This window comes from Eurosta solidaginis, chromosome 5, assembly GCF_040869045.1.
Source record: "Eurosta solidaginis isolate ZX-2024a chromosome 5, ASM4086904v1, whole genome shotgun sequence".
NCBI classification, from domain to species: Eukaryota; Metazoa; Arthropoda; class Insecta; order Diptera; family Tephritidae; genus Eurosta; species Eurosta solidaginis.
The window spans coordinates 175,409,889-175,426,227 of NC_090323.1; the positions used below are offsets into that span (position 1 = coordinate 175,409,889).

Below are 16,339 nucleotides of genomic sequence, written 5' to 3' on the forward strand. Positions count from 1 at the left end.
TCTGAATTAATACTAAACTTTAAGTTGTAGATTATTCAAATAATTGGAATTTTTTTCTAAAGCTTAAAATTATTTTCTGCTCGCTTAGAAAAAAATTCAATTGGAAAACATGTTATGGAATCGCATTTACGGTGGAAGCAGTAAGGAAGGCGGTCGGCATGATGTTGTGGTGCACAGTGGCTAGTCATTGTCGGCTGGGGCGGGTCCTTGCCAACCTTACTGTTCCTGCGCCATAATCAGAAAAAAGTTCCTATCATGCCTATCAAACTAGCAGCTGTCAAATTTAAAATAAACTGACAGAAGCACAGAGACGACTCAAAACGCTTATAATTCAAAATAAAACAACATCCGGCCGAACCGGATGTCACGGACAGACCGTTAACATTCAAAAAATTTAAACTTCAAAAAAAAAAATCAAACGCAAAAAAAAATTACCGAACCGGACATGGCCGGTTACCAACGCAGAGAGTCAAAAAAACAAGCTGAAAATAGAAATAAAAGAAAGAGAAGGGCCGAATATAACTTGGGGGCGCCGCGGGTGGCGTTGCGACGCCCGGTGCTTGTCCCACCCTCAAAAACCATGGCCACCGACGCACCTATTTTTCGGTGGCCCCTTACCTGGTTTACCTAAGTGCCTTCTAAAAGAATGTAGACGCCAGCATTCCCATTCTAATTACAAGTTTATTCAGATATCATTATTACTAAAGTATGTATGCTATGAAAGAAATATTTAAAGCTATACCTACAATTATGTCACCTCCTTCTTTTTTTTTTGACAAGGGTTATAAGCGCTTGGTGCAAAAAAAATTGTAAATAAATGTGCTTATGAATAGTAGATAGATTACATACAAAATAGAAATTTGGTTAAATGCCCTTTCTCTTTTCATTCACAAACCTATCTTAGGGATGTACAGTTTGGATACAACTTCCGATAATTGGGGCCCCCTTACAAAATTAATATGTTGTTGTATTAGACTTATTTTGAGTTTAACAAAACATCAATTCGGTATAACACATAGTATAATGACACTAATATGTACTATGTACTAAGAAAATTGTTATGAACGCAACTAAGACTAAATTTGGGGTAAATCATACTCCTCGAAGAAATTGTTTCACATGTTCAAGTAAAACGTGAACTTTTAGATTCATAGAAAAATTAACGAAATCATTTACATGTTCAAGTAAAACGTGAACTTTTAAATTCATAGAAAAATTAACGAAATCAATTACCTGTTCAGGTAGAACGTGAACTTTTAAATTTATGGTAAAATTAACGAAATCGTTTTACATGTTCAGGTAAAACGTGAACTTTTAAATTTATAGTAAAACTAACGACATCGTTTTACCTGTTCAGGCAAAAAGTGAACTTTTAAATTTATAGTGAAATTAATGAAATCGTTTTACTTGTTCAGGTGAAACGTAAACTGTTTTGCATGTACCAGTCAGTGCTGGTATTGTTTTGTGTTTAGTTCAACTCAGTCAAAAAAAATAAAATTAAAATAATAAAATGAAAGAACAAAGAAAATAATTCAGATTTGAAAGGTTTCATGCATGTATATAATAATATTACTTTAATATGTGTAAATTTATTTTTGACATATATTCATGTAGAATGAAGCAATTTAAGTTCCACTGCAAATTTTATGATTTGTAAGTTAAACTCGACAATGCATTCACTTCTTGAGTTGAGGTTGATAACGAAAAAAAAAACAATAAAGTAGATGCCATATTAATTATTCACAATTTACACGGGCATGCTGCAGTTAGTAAGATGGCAGTAAGCAATAAAAATTTGCATGTACTGTAACTTACATTATCACTAAATTTAACAGTTTACTGATAAAGATTATAGAAATAGTATATATTTTTTTTTGTTGATAATGTGAGTTAATTTGCATTACTCGTTAATTGCATCCCTTAATATAAATTTAATGCGTTTTAACTGATAATGCAATTGAACTTGAATTACCAATAAAACTTTATTCCTTACAGAAACAATATCAATACCTTTTGCTCATTCCAAAAACATATCCGCAACAATTGCATTAATTAAAAAGTAATAGTAAAATTTTACTGTAACGCAAAGCGACTTTTAATACCTGAAACTTCTTTTTTTTGTTTCACGGGCAGTACAAATTGCCTACCTATGACCATTAAGATATGTTTTGTTTTTTTTTCTTTTTTTATGCTTCTAAGTTAATTAAACCTCCTTACTTCACTTTACGTTTCGTCTACTTTTTTTTTTTTTGCATGGTATAATAAGTTAACTTTACAACAAGTGGATGCAGCTTGCTAAAGAACAAGGTTGAGGCTACAAATACGTATATTTAGTTCAGTATTGGAACGAACTCACCGCTTTAACCGCTGATATTCGTTGTCGCAATTGGCCTGGCCGCAGGCCTATGTTCGCTGCCCTGTGGTTGTCATTGTAGCTGGTATATTGTAGCCCGTATGGTCGTAGCTGATAAGGATGCGGCTAGTATTGTTGTAGCCGTTATGGTCGTAGCTGATAAAGATGCGGCTAGTATTGTTGTAGCCGTTATGGTCGTAGCTGATAAAGGTGCGGCTAGTATTGTTATAGCCGGTATGGACGTAGCTGATAAAGATGCGGCTAGTATTGTTGTAGCCGTTATGGACGTAGCTGATAAAGATACGGCTAGTATTGTTGTAGCCGGTATGGACGTAGCTGATAAAGATGCGACTAGTATGGTGGCGGTACGTCTGGTGGTTGTTGCGCTCGTGGTTGGCGCTAATAGAAGGGTTGGGGGAGGTACTACTGATGGTGATGCCCGTAATAATAGTAGGCGCCGTTGGTGGTGGTGGGCGCTTTGGGTCGAGGTAACCGAGTGAACCGGGTGGCGCTAAAGCTTCGCGCTACCCTGTACGAGCCGGACATAGTGTACAAGTACAAGTGTGTTGACTTATCTGTCAAGCATTCTGACAGGCACTCGCTGGATTCGGAATGACAGCGAATTCAAAATGGATACCATTACCGAATGCGCCGAATGATTGAAAAATTGAAAAAGTCGATACGATTGGTAGTCAAAAATGTTGTCGTTGAGACCAAAAATGCGACTCTAGACCTGAGATTTCCATCAGGTGAGCGAGGCTGTTTATAGTTTTGAAGTTTATCGCTTAGTGAACACACTTGTATAGGTACACTATGGAGCCGGATGACTTGGCTCTTTGACGTCGATTGTATTACGCGGCAGCGTACTGCTGGCCCTGGAGGCGGAGGTGGTGTCGGTCGCTTTTCCGCAGGTGGTAGTATCCTTCGTAAACGTAGAGGAAGAGGTTTATCTCACTAAGTGTGACTGCTAACGCCGACCTACTTCAACTGGACCTTGTCTCCACACAACACAACCGGTGCAGAGTTTATTACCACCCAAAATAGATGCGTAGAAACGAGATTTGTCGGAAAGAACGGTTTCGGTGCTTTGCGCTATCGGCTCTTTCCTAGTTTCTGGACAATTACCTGCGTATGTGCACAGCCGGCGAGGATGTTTTGTGATCACCAAATTTTTCCACCCTTCCTCTTTTTTATCTTGCCGGAAACTCATGGCAATTTTCGCTAGTGATGGCCGGTCTGTCCTTTTCCTTGTTTTTCGATACTTTTTATCGCAACTTTCGCCACATTACTAGGTGTGTTCGCGCGAACACGCTCCCAAGTGGATCGTAGCCGTAGACCGTAGCAGCAGACCGTAACAAACAAAAACCAATTAAGCGAGTTTATTTATTATTAAAGTACTTACTACTTTTTTATATGAACTTTATTAATTTAAGTTGCAATTTGATGTACATAATAATAAGGGATGTCGTGATACGATTGCTGTGTCAATTAGATTTGAAATCAATCAATATTCCTGCTAAGGGTTGCAGAATTATTGCTTGAATGATTAGATTTAGAACAATAATAAGTCTGACTCAATTACTAGTCGTGCATTTTTAAGTTCATCAATTACGACAGCAATCGAATTTCACGGCACCTTTGAATATTCTTGATCTGAAAAAAGAGTAAACCTAATCTGAATTTCTACTAAACTTTAAGTTGTAGATTATTCAAATGATTGAAGTTTTTCCTAAAGCTTAAAATTATTTTCTGCTCGCGTAGAATATATTTCAATTGGAAAACAAAAACCAATTAAGCGAGTTTATTTATTATTAAAGTACTTCTTTTTTATATGAACTGTATTAATATAAGTTCCAATTTCATGTACATATATAATAATATTGAAAATAATAAATATTGAAAATTCAATTTTTTTGGTTCATATTTTATTCATATGGCTGCTCCAGGTAAAGTAAATCTGTAGGTAAAATTCATATTATATGGCGGTTATATAAATGGTAAAACCGAAGTAAAATTGATTGTCAAATGACTCGAAAATGTGGAGTGAAATGACGGAGAATATGACCGCCATTTGACGAGCATTGTGACGTGTGTGAGCAGCACAGTACTATGCTCATATCCTATAGGTGGGAGCGGAATGCACGATCACATTAATAGGAACGAACCGGAAAATTTGGTCACAAAACCTACTCACGCCCATGCAAATATTACTATGAATATAACCGCAGGCAAAAGTCACAATGACCGTAAAATGGCTAGTCAAATGACGGGGAGCGTTTCTGCAGGGAGGTGAGCGAGGCTGTTTGTAGTTTTGACCATTGTGAATGATGACAAAATGTGATCTCTTATCTGTCAGCTGCCTGACAGGCTGTTCAATATGGCTACTGTTCAGCGTTTTGACAGGCTGTTCATTATGGCGGCGCCTATCTTCAGCGGGTGATAGAAAGAGATACAGAATGAGACAGCGATAGTCAAATACAAATCAGGTGATCCAATCACTTTGGAATTTTGACGCTTATGCAGAAGAGATCACACTTTGTCATCATTCACAATGGTTTTGACGTTTATCGCTTAGTTGACACCATTGATTACTACCCTGCAAAAACGCTCCACGTCATTTTACTAGTCATTTTACGGTCATTGTGACTTTCTGCAGCGGTTATATTCATAGTCACGTTTGCATGGGCGTGATGAACTTTTGTGACCAAATTTTCCGTTTCGTTCCTATTAATGTGATCGTGCATTCCGCTCCCACTTATAGGATGTGAGCATAGCACTGTTCTGCTCACACACGTCACAATGCTCGTCAATTGGCGGTCATTTTTCCGTCATTTCACTCTACATTTTCGAGCCATTTGACAATCAATTTTACTGCGGTTTTACCATTTATATAACCGCCATATAACGTGAATTTTACCTGCAGATTTACTTTACCTGGAGCAGCCATATGAATAAAATATTAACCAAAAAAATTGAATTTTCAATATTTATTATTTTCAATATTATTATATATGTACATGAAATTGGAACTTATATTAATCCAGTTCATATAAAACAGAAGAACTTTAATAATAAATAAACTCGCTTAATTGGTTTTTGTTTTCCAATCTCTTCTAAGCGAGCAAAAAAATAATATTAAGCTTTAGACAAAACTCCAATTATTTGAATAATCTACAACTTAAAGCTTAGTAGAAATTCAGATCAAGAATATTCAAAGGTGTCGTGGATCCGATTGCTGTCGTAATTGATGAACTTAAAAATGTACGACTAGTAATTGAGTCAGACTTATTATTGTTCTAAATCTAATCATTCAAGCAATAATTCTGCAACCCATAGCAGGAGTATTGATTGGTTTCAAATCTAATTCCAACAGCAATCGTACCACGACATACTTTATTATATATGCACATGAAATTGTAACTTAAATTAATACAGTTCATATAAAGAAAAGTAAGTACTTTAATAATAACATAAACTCTCTTAATTGGTTTTTGTTTTCCAATTGAAATCTTTTCGAAGCGAGCAGAAAATAATTTTAAGCTTTAGAAAAAACTCCAATTATTTGAATAATCTACAACTGAAAGCTTAGTAGAAATTCAGATTAGGTTTACTCTTTTTTCAGATCAAGAATATTCAAAGGTGTCGTAGAATCCGATTGCTGTCGTAATTGATGAATTTAAAAATGTACGACTTGTAATTAAGTCAGACTTATTATTGTTCTAAATCTAATTATTCAAGCAATAATTCTACAACCCTTAGCAGGAGTATTGATTGGTTTCAAATCTAATTCCGACAGCAATCGTATCACATCCCTTATTATATATGTACGTGATATTGCAACTTAAATTAATACTGTTGATATAAAGAAAAGTAAATACTTTAATAATAAATAAACTCTGTTAATTGGTTTTTGTTGTCCAATTGAAATCTTTTCCTGTGCAAGCACATCGCTAACCTGTGTTGGCAAAAGATATGATTATACTGTCTTCGATAGATAGTCGGACGAGCCGTTACTCGGCGAAGTAGATATGACCGTTGTGTCGGTGGCAGCTGTTACAACAGCAGTTTCTAACTTTACACCATGCGTACAGTGTGATGAATGCTTCACTGCCTTTTCCAATTGCTTGGCGCCAGCAATTTTTGCTGTTTGTAAAGCTTTAGCTGTAATGCAAATATATAGATGGGTTAAAGTGTTTTTCGTATGTTATTCAACAACTCACCCTATACCATCATCACAGCCTCCTCATCGATTTTGAATATGTGTACTGTTTCAGTATTCAGACCCAGTTCGTTTGATGCAATATTTTCGATTTGATGAATATGTATACTATCCGTTAGGCAGACAATTAGGTGCGTTCGATTCATTCATATACTGTGGGTATTTGAGCCGTAGACGCAATTGATATATTGTAACATTTGTAAACAGTTGGGTTTCTCTGCTGTCACCATCACCACTAGAGAGCTATTGAAGAAACGCTCGACCAAGATATGTTGCGATTTACACGCATAGATGTTTTCCACCTTGTCAGTTATTGATGGAGAAAATGCGAAAGCCATATTTACCATCCAATACGGAAATGGAACTGTGGAGGAAGAAACATTTTATAAAATTTAATAAAATCAATAAATGATAGTTGTGTTAAAATGGGGTAAAGTATCGTATGTTAAAGTATAGCGAAGTTTGAATAGGTCTCATTCTTCATTCTTAGAAACATGTACGAAGGTACCTCGTAAGATATTAAAAATCCTCAACGCTTTTTTGCAATAACTTAAAAAAAACTCATATTCATCAAATTTCTGTTTTACTTCTACATATCAATAGCTACCTTTACCACCAGAAGGAGTCACTATTGCTTCTACACCTATGCTATTGTTTCCTACACCGATGAGCTTTGTAATAAAATAAACAGCTATCTCCCCAATCTCTCCAGTTTTGTCGCCTCGCGAAACCTGATATTGTAACCAACCAAATCATCGGTGATCTTATTTAAAACATGGCCGCGCCAAATGTCGACCATATGACATTACCCTACCGACTGTCTTACACCTTAAAATTTTGGGTGTGACTTTCATCAGGATCTACATTTTGGTGAGCACGCAGCCGCAATTGTTCCGAGAATTCAGAGCCGTACCAAAATCCTCAAATCCCTCGCTGGCAGTACCTGGGGAAAGGATAAAGAAACGCTCATGACTACACACAAAGCAATTAGCCAGCCGATTAAGTGCTATGCGTCACCCATATGGTCGCCAAGCCTAAAAATTACCCACTGGAAGAAGCTACAGGCCTGCCAAAATACTGCTCTCAGAATTGCCACGGGCTGTCTTCTTATGTCCCCAGAACACCATCTGCATAATGAGGCGAGAATACTCCCCATCAGGGAGAGAAATGAGATGCTGACCAAACAGTTCCTGTTGAATACCCAGAAACCTGAGCATCCCAACAGACATCTGATTGGTCAACCAGCACCGCCTAGGGGCCTAAGGAGTTATCTCCGTAAGCATTTTGAGGAATACGGCTCCTGAGAACCCAGCCGTATGAAGCGAAAAAACACAAGCAGGTCCTTGGTGAACTCCATAAGCAAGCGTCGGACCTTTATGCTAGGAATTGCCCGGTGAATCCAGTACTCAAAGAAAAGTATCCAAACCTCGCGGAAGAGGAACGCATACTCCCCAGAGAAAAGCGAGTCACTCTAGCTCAACTTCGTTCTGGATACTGTAACAGGTTAAACTCTTACCTATCCAGAATCAACCCCAACATACAAAATGTATGCCCCGCTTGCAATGTGTCCCCACATGGCACCAACCATCTCTTTAATTGTAATGTGGAACCAACGCCTCTAACACCCCTTTCATTATGGTCCCCCCTGTCGAAACAGCAAGTTTCCTTGGACTCCCGTTAGAGGATATTGATGCTAATTTCTAATCGGTCGCACCTATTGGATGGGGCGAAGCACTGCTACAATAACAACGTGTGAAAGATGGTTGCATCATTCCTTTGTTGCTCCCTGTTGCTTTGCTTATATTTTTTTTTCTCAATTTTAAACAAATTCGCAACAATAACTAAACTTTTAATTTGTTAACAAAATAAAAATGCGCAACAAAATTTCAATTGGCAAATCAGCTGACTTCGAAGATTCGAAATTCCTATTCCCCAATTATTGTTCTCTCTAGGAGAAAAGAATTGGAGAAATTTTTCTGCGATGCTATTAAGGCAATGACCTTTGACCTCGAGTAATTTTTTTTTTAGCTCGAATAGGATAGATGGGGACTTTTAATATTAATATTTTTATGGTAAACTAGAGGTCCTCACTAAAATTTGGCTTTGTAGTAATTTTTGTTATTTTAATTGTCTAAATTAGCCGTTCTAATATTAAAATCGCCACTCTCAATACACATCAAAAAACAAGTATGAAAAAGTTGTTAAGGTTACAGTGCTTATGGATTCATTTTAAGAGTGCATTAAAAGAATAAAGTTTTGTTAAGCACATTTTTAAAAAGGAAAGGAAAGGTCAGTAAAAATGATACTTACCATATATTCATATCGGCTGCTGAGTGGAATATCACCAAATCTCGGCTGCCGTTCCAAAAAATTCCTTTCTCATAATTCGTTTGAAGAACGCCCTATCTTAGAATTTGTTTCATAAACACTCCAGCTATTGTCAAAATGTGTTGTATTTGAGCTCAGATCGGTCATTTTTGAAGCCAAACCTGAGTTAGGGCATTCTTCAACCGAATTCTGTGATAGGGCTTTTCTAATATACGGGGTTATCCAAATATTTTCTGAGAAAGGTGCTTTTCGAAACGGCACCCGAGACCGGGTGATATTGTTGTAGCAGTGCTTCGCCCCACCTAACTGCTACAACAACAACCGGGTGATATTCCAATCAGCAGGCGATATGGATATAAGGTTTCATTTAGTTGTCCCGTTTTTACTGAGCTTTTGTTTTTGTGCCTTTCGTTTTACGGATATGTTTAAATATAAGTTTTTTTATTAACTTTTAAAATAAATCCATTTTTAACTGCCGGCCGTTCAAACTCTGAACCCTATTGTATATTTTTACGATTTCAATGAGAATGATTTCCCACACTCTGAGCACGAGTATGGTCGCTCGCCGGTATGCATACGTATATGGCGCTTTAGCTTAGATGAAGTTGTAAAATCTGTGAATTAACGATCAGTAAAATGAATATCATTTACAATCACAGTCTTATAAACCTTTACCCTTGTTGCAGAAATTGCACGTATATTTTCGTTTGGGTTTTGGCGGTTGCTGAATTTTAGTGGCCAAATTTTGCTTTAATTTAGCCTCCTCCTCCTTTAAGCATGTCATATTTCGCTCCCGCGTTTCTGGATCTTCGTCTTTGTGCGTTTTTAAATGCGTACGTAACTCCGTAAAGTGGGGAAAAGTTGATGGGCAAAACTCAGATCTATGAATATTTTTGCCCAGATGTGTACGTAAATGCGACAGCACTGGATCGCTTACAGCAAAGGTGCATTCGCAGTATTCGCATTTGTATGGTTTTCCACCGGTTTGAGTACGTATATGACGGCGTAGATTTAGAGCGTAGGTAAAGCTTTTTTTTTAAAAGCTTGTTGTCGCTGAAGTTTCACTGCCTTTTTGAGCGCTTTGAAAGCTTATGTGTGATGATGCATCATCACCACCCAAAGAACTATTAGACTGATCTTCGCAATTTTCCTCTAGTATATTAGATGGTCTGAGAAGTCTCACCATTTTCAAAGGTGAAGTTTGTAAAGTGGTATCGCCCACTATTGTGGAGTCCCACATTTTAGATGGCGCTTCAATATCTTCTAGTAGTGTTACATCAATACTTTTTAAAGGAGTTTCATTATCCAATTGATGCTGCTCCTGTACGCATAAGTCATGCAATAGACGTTGCAGTGATTGTACTTTTTAGTCAAAGATTTGGAAAAATTTCAAATTCTTATATAGTAAGCCAATTTACTCTACAGTATTTAAAACATCCATCTCCATGCTCACTCGAATGGCTCATCATAAACAAGCATGCAATTTTAATGATATATTTATAAGCATTTACCGTTGCATGACAAGTAATTTCTTGACTTTTGCACGCCAAGCTTTATTTGCTTGAAATTTTTCCAATCCAGACATTTGTATTCAGGAAAATTGAAAAAGAGCAACAAACATCCAAGTTATATTTTGTTGAACCACAGCAGACAAGGCGCGGTAATCTTCCAGGGTTTTCGTTACGAAATATCTTTTCCAGATAAGCTTATACCACTTGAGCACGCTACGTTGTGTTATTATTTTATCCAATAGTTTCTTAATGGTTGCCCCATCATTTGAAATTGTGGCCTTACCACTGGAATCAACAATATGCTTGTCCATATTACGTGAACCCAATGTAGTGCGTACAGCGTCCACAATTGAATGCGAGGTATTGATGTTGGATATGATGAATATTTTTTACATAAAAACTCATGTACCCAATACAAGTTCAGGCATACCACACCTTTAAACGACGACACCTTTTAAACGACGTTGTGTCCAAATCACTTAGCGGTTTTTCTTCTATGATTTGTAGCAATTCTTCAACAAACGTTGGATCATGTATGGGATGCGACCAAAGTGGACCGCCCATCTATATTTGGGAATATAAGAAACAATTTGGTGTGAACTGACGCGCCTTTTTGAACGGACATAACCGTTTAAACGGTTAAGCACCAATTAAGTAAGAAGGAAAAAATTTGATTTATTCGAGTTTAAATACTTAAGTGGGATAGTTGAAACTTACATGATGTTTATCACCGCAATGCGCACAATTTGTATTAACATTTGGTCCAGTTGGTATACCGAATTTTTCTTCCGCATTGCCTTTATCTGAGATCTTGCTTTTTACAATACCCATAGGCTGTAGCGTATAGGTATCACAACCAGTGCATTGAAATACCATTCATTGTTTGCTGTGTTCATAATATAAAGATATGGTAAGTAATTGGATTGTGGTAAAAGGCCAAAATGCTGTATACCAACCTCATGCTATATTTACACTTCGCTTGACTACTATGCATACGCACAAATACGCGTATATAAAAATTGGCAGAAATGCTCAAAAGTGGCTCAATATATTTTCCATAACGATTAGAGTGCGTTTCAATGCAATGCAATAGCATACGCAATCCCATCTCATGGCAGCATTTCATACGCAAAGGCACAGAACTATATTTGGCATTGCAGGCTTCAGGCGTATTGCCTGCCAGCACAGCCATATCATTCGCAGTTACAAGTAATGAATCCCCACTCGTCAGTGATTGTATAGCGCCATCCAGAAAGCGATTCGGACAACCATAAGGATCTAGGTCTATAACATCGAAACGCTTCTCATATGAAGTTGAAAGGTACATGAGAGTCCTATTGCGAATTTTATTATTGATTATTACAGTTAAATCACTAGCTATTGATTCGTATATCAAACCTACATTGCATCCCCTTCGCTTGGCACAATTAAATGTTCCACTCCATTGTGTCGCATATTTACGCTAATGGAATCTACTGCCACCTTAGATAGATCATTTGCAACAATTTCACGCACGCCTGCTACTTCTTTTGCATAACTTATGCTACGTAAACTTGTTGCAGCAAGCGCTTCCAATATTCGCAGTCCATCGTCGTATTTTACACCACCAGCCGTGTATGGTTTCTTGTCATTAGCATTGCTTGCTTTCCTTTGTATTTTGTGGATTTTTATGCGCCGGCGCTTCCCGCTCTCTTATCAACCGTTTTTGAGTATACATTAAGTACTGAAATACTTAAATCACGATTAAATTCGTGTACTGGATTGTAGAATACGGCCCCGCCGGCAATAATTTCTGTAGTGCTTTCTTTGATCACACGTTCGGGTGCTTTGTCGTTCGTAGCGATCTGTTAATTCATAAAATTTAGGGCGATTTTGTTAATAACGCGAAACATATATTTACCTTATTTTCAGATATTTCCTCAACTTCCATTTTGGCTTTAAACTGCTGTGTATCCAAGTTTTTGTTATCAGCTGTTCGGTGGTGGCATACGTTGGCTGCTGCTTTCGTTGAACAGTGAATCGTGGAAACTGTTTCAACAGAGGAAATATTTAAGCATTAAAGATGCACAACACTGTTTTTTTATAAATCAACGATGATAGCCAGCCTTGGGAGGTTGTTGCTGCTGCTATCGTGGCCTTGCATTACCCGGTTGCTGTTGTGGTATATACCTTGGTATAACTGGATGTGGCGTCATTGCCCCACCTGGTCCAGTTGATGCGGACCACGAACAACAACCACCACGACCTACACTGTTTGGGTTCACTTTGCTGCTGCAAACACACCTCCGTCACAATAATTAATGGAGACCATGGAGGGGTATCTCAACAAGAGAGGCTATTTTATTGCACACATAGCCGTTTTTTTACACCGAATTTTCTAATCTTTTTTTTTCAATTTTGGATAATAAATCTTAATGGTAACAAGAATTTTTTTCTTGTAAGTATGTGGAAATCAAAATTTACTATTCTGCATTAGAATTGCTCACGATTATTTATACTATGCTATTACATATTTCACTTTCTTTCTTTATAAACATGCACACATTGATATGAGTTTTTTGCTAAAACACACTTTAGTAGACCAAAAAATATTAAAGAATGCGTATATTAATTTCTGCAAAATGTAAATCACACAAATTGAAAAAATTTTCCACTTTTCTGCAGAATTAGAAATGGCGGATTTTTCGCACGCAAAAATTACGTATTTTGCTATCCCTATGAAAATAATAGGTGCGAGAGAGCACGATACATTGTGGGAAAGCAAAATTTGTCAGCATGCTATTTAATTTGCACAATTTTTCATTCCAAATCGTCACCCCTGTCAAAAATTCGTTTGGCTGTGTGCGTTTTTGGTCACACGATTTTTGCAGGGTATATAGCAGGCATGCTTAACCAACGAACCGATATCATTTCGTTAATATAATTAACGTTAATAAACGAAACGAATTGACAAACAAATTACATGGAGTTTGTGTGTGTATGCCCGATCGCTGTTACCATCTTATGGCTTCACCAGGGCTATAGCATTGCCAGCACAATTCAAACCGTAAGTTTCACGTTTTTGTTAACGTTTTTAACGTTAACGAAAGCTTTTCGTTTCGGTTAAAAACGAGATACAATTTATCATGATAATTTCTTTATCGAGAATATTTCGAAGAGTTTCAACGGAAACGGTGGAAATTTTTTGAAAAACGATTAGCTTAACGTTAAGGTGCATCCCTGCTATATAGTTTGGCAGCTTAAATAGAGCTTATGTTGCGAATAGAGTGGAAGGTAGTGGACTAGGCAGTCGAATGTCATATAATGAAGGAATTGATGTTCGGAGTTTTTTCAAAATTTTCCCGAAATTCTGAATCACAAAAGGGAGTGTACTTAAATACGAAAATGAAAAAATGTAGTTAAGTTTTGGTCCTTTTTTGGCAGTAGATTTTCATTTTAAAAATGTAATGTACAAACCAATGTTCATTCTATTACTTTTTTAGCAGGAGATTTTCATTTTAAAAATGTAATATATAAACCAATGTTCCTTCTATTACTCATTTTATCTATGGAGCTTCACATGCACTTTTTAAAAAACGTGTTACGGTCTGCTGCTACGGTCTACGGCTACGATCCACTTGGGAGCGTGTTCACGCGAACACACCTAGCGATGTGGCGATAAAAAATATCGAAAACAAGAAAAAGACAGACCTGCCATCACGAGAGAAGAAAGGCAACGAGTTTCCGGCCGTATACACACGAAGAAAGAAAAAAATTTTTGGTAAGAAATAAAAAAAATCGAGAAAATCGCACGAGACACCAAAAAGATGATGGTGGTAAAACGTATTCACCTATTGTATTTATAAATGATTATTGGAACTCACAACGTGAACATTTTCCCCATCAATGAAACAACGCCAGAATTAGATTTGCATTTAACCTATCACCCATTAGGCATGTTCAAGTGGCAATTGTATGCAGCGCAGCAAATGTAAAAAAATTGGGTGGTAATAAATCTTAACCTAGTGAGGACACTACCACCGGCGTAAAGGCCAGCACGAAGCTTTATCGCCACCTGGGTCATTTGGTCACCTGGGACCACAGCGCCAACCGCCACCAAAGGTGCCTACTATTACCACGGGCATCACCATCGGTAGTACCTCCCCCAACTCCTTCATAAGCGCAACAACCATCAGACGTACCGCCACACCAGTTGCAACGCACGTAGCGGGGCCACGTACATAGGCTTGCGGCCACTAATGTTAACACCTACAACAGGCGGTACCACCGACACCAATACTAGCCGCATCTTTATCAGCTGCGTCCATACCGGCGATAATACAACTAGCGCATCTTTATTAGATGCGTCCATACCGGCGATAATACTACTAGCGCATCTTTATTAACTGCGTACATACCGGCGAAAATACTACTAGCGCATCCTTATTAGATGCGTTCATACCGGCTATAACAATACTAGCGCAACCCTTATCAGCTACGACCAGATGGGCTACAATAAACCAGCTACAATGACAATCACAGGGCAGCGAATATAGGCCTGCGGCCAGTCCAATTGCGATAACGAACATCAGCGGTTAAGCGGTGAGTTCGTTCCATTACTGAACTAAAATTATGTAATTGTAGCCTTAACCTTGTCTTTTAAAATTATATTTTTGACTCCGCAACATTATATAATGTCAATATACCAACATACTCAAGTTTAAGGCTATCACCCTAGTGTATAATTAAAGCGAATGTGAATACGAATGCAATATGCACAATGCCCAAAGGAAATGAAAAGTTTAGAAAAAAAGGCAATTCTTGTTGTGCGTTCAAAATTGTTGCATACAAAAAAAAATTACCCAACAAAAAAACAAAGCATATCTTAATGGTCATAGGTGTGCAATTTATACTGCCTGTGAAACAAAAAAAAAGTGTTTCAGGTATTAAAATTTGCTTTGCGTTACGGTAGAATTTTACTATTACGTTTTTTAATTGATGCAATCGTTGCGGATATGATTTTGGAATGAGCAAAAAGTGTTGATATTGTTTCGGTAAGGAATAAAGTTTTATTGGTAATTCAAGTTCAGTTGCATTATCAGTTAAAATGCATTAAATCTATATTAAGAGACGCAGATAACAAGTAATGCGGATTAGCTTGCGTTATCAAAACAAATACTTTTTTTGTATACATTTTTGTTGACTGAGTTGAACTAAACCCGAAACAATACCAACCCTGACTGTTACATGTAAAACAGTTTACGTTTCACTTGAACAAGTAAAACGATTTCATTAATTGTACTATAAGTTTAAAAGGTTCATGTTTTACCTGAACTTGTAAAACAATTTCGTCGAGTTTACAATAAATTTAAAAGTTCACCTTCTGCCTGAACAGGTGAATGACTCCGGAAAATTTTCCAGGAATTTAAAAGCTTACGTTTTACTTGAACTTGTGAAACAATATTTTTTTGAGGGGTAGGATTTACCCCAAGTTTAGTCCTAGTTGCGTTTTTAACAAATTTCTTAGTGCATAGTACATGTTAGTGTCATTATACTATGTGTAATACCAAATTGATGTTCTGTTAAACTAAAAGTAAGTCTAATACAACAACCTATTAATTTTGTAAGGGGGCCCCAAATATCAGAAGTTGTATACAAACTGTACAGCCCTAAGATAGGTTTGTAAAAACAAAAAAAAAAAGAGAAAAGGGCATTTAACCAAATGTCTACAAAAAAAAAAGGATTTTTTTTATTACACATATAGTATAGTATATTATAAAACAAACCAATTATTATTACTTTCAATGGACCGTCGCAAAACGCGGCTCACAATAAATTTTTCTAAAAACTTACAAACAGGAATAGAGTTCCTCTTTAATTAGGCTCGCATTTTCGATTGCTATATTTTTTTTTTAAATTATTTATAAGCATAAATATATTCAGAAACCT

General features: G+C 36.9%; 1 protein-coding gene across 2 annotated transcripts; it reads right to left on the reverse strand.

Annotated features, from left to right (window-relative positions):
• Positions 1 to 5,325: 5,325 nt before the first annotated feature.
• LOC137233934 (tRNA (guanine(26)-N(2))-dimethyltransferase-like) lies at positions 5,326 to 13,110 on the reverse strand. Of its 2 annotated transcripts, XM_067757473.1 has the most exons (7): positions 12,312 to 13,110; positions 11,814 to 12,255; positions 11,368 to 11,745; positions 11,129 to 11,297; positions 10,084 to 10,975; positions 6,574 to 6,936; positions 5,326 to 6,514 (listed from the first exon to the last, which is right to left on the reverse strand). In XM_067757473.1, the coding sequence occupies exons 2-4, from the start codon at positions 11,864 to 11,866 to the stop codon at positions 11,288 to 11,290; spliced, it is 441 nt and encodes a 146-aa protein (XP_067613574.1). In that variant the 5' UTR covers positions 11,867 to 12,255; positions 12,312 to 13,110; the 3' UTR covers positions 5,326 to 6,514; positions 6,574 to 6,936; positions 10,084 to 10,975; positions 11,129 to 11,287. The 2 variants fall into 2 exon arrangements, with proteins under 2 accessions (XP_067613574.1, XP_067613575.1); XM_067757474.1 differs by lacking the exon at positions 10,084 to 10,975.
• Between the last annotated feature and the right edge of the window lie 3,229 nt (positions 13,111 to 16,339).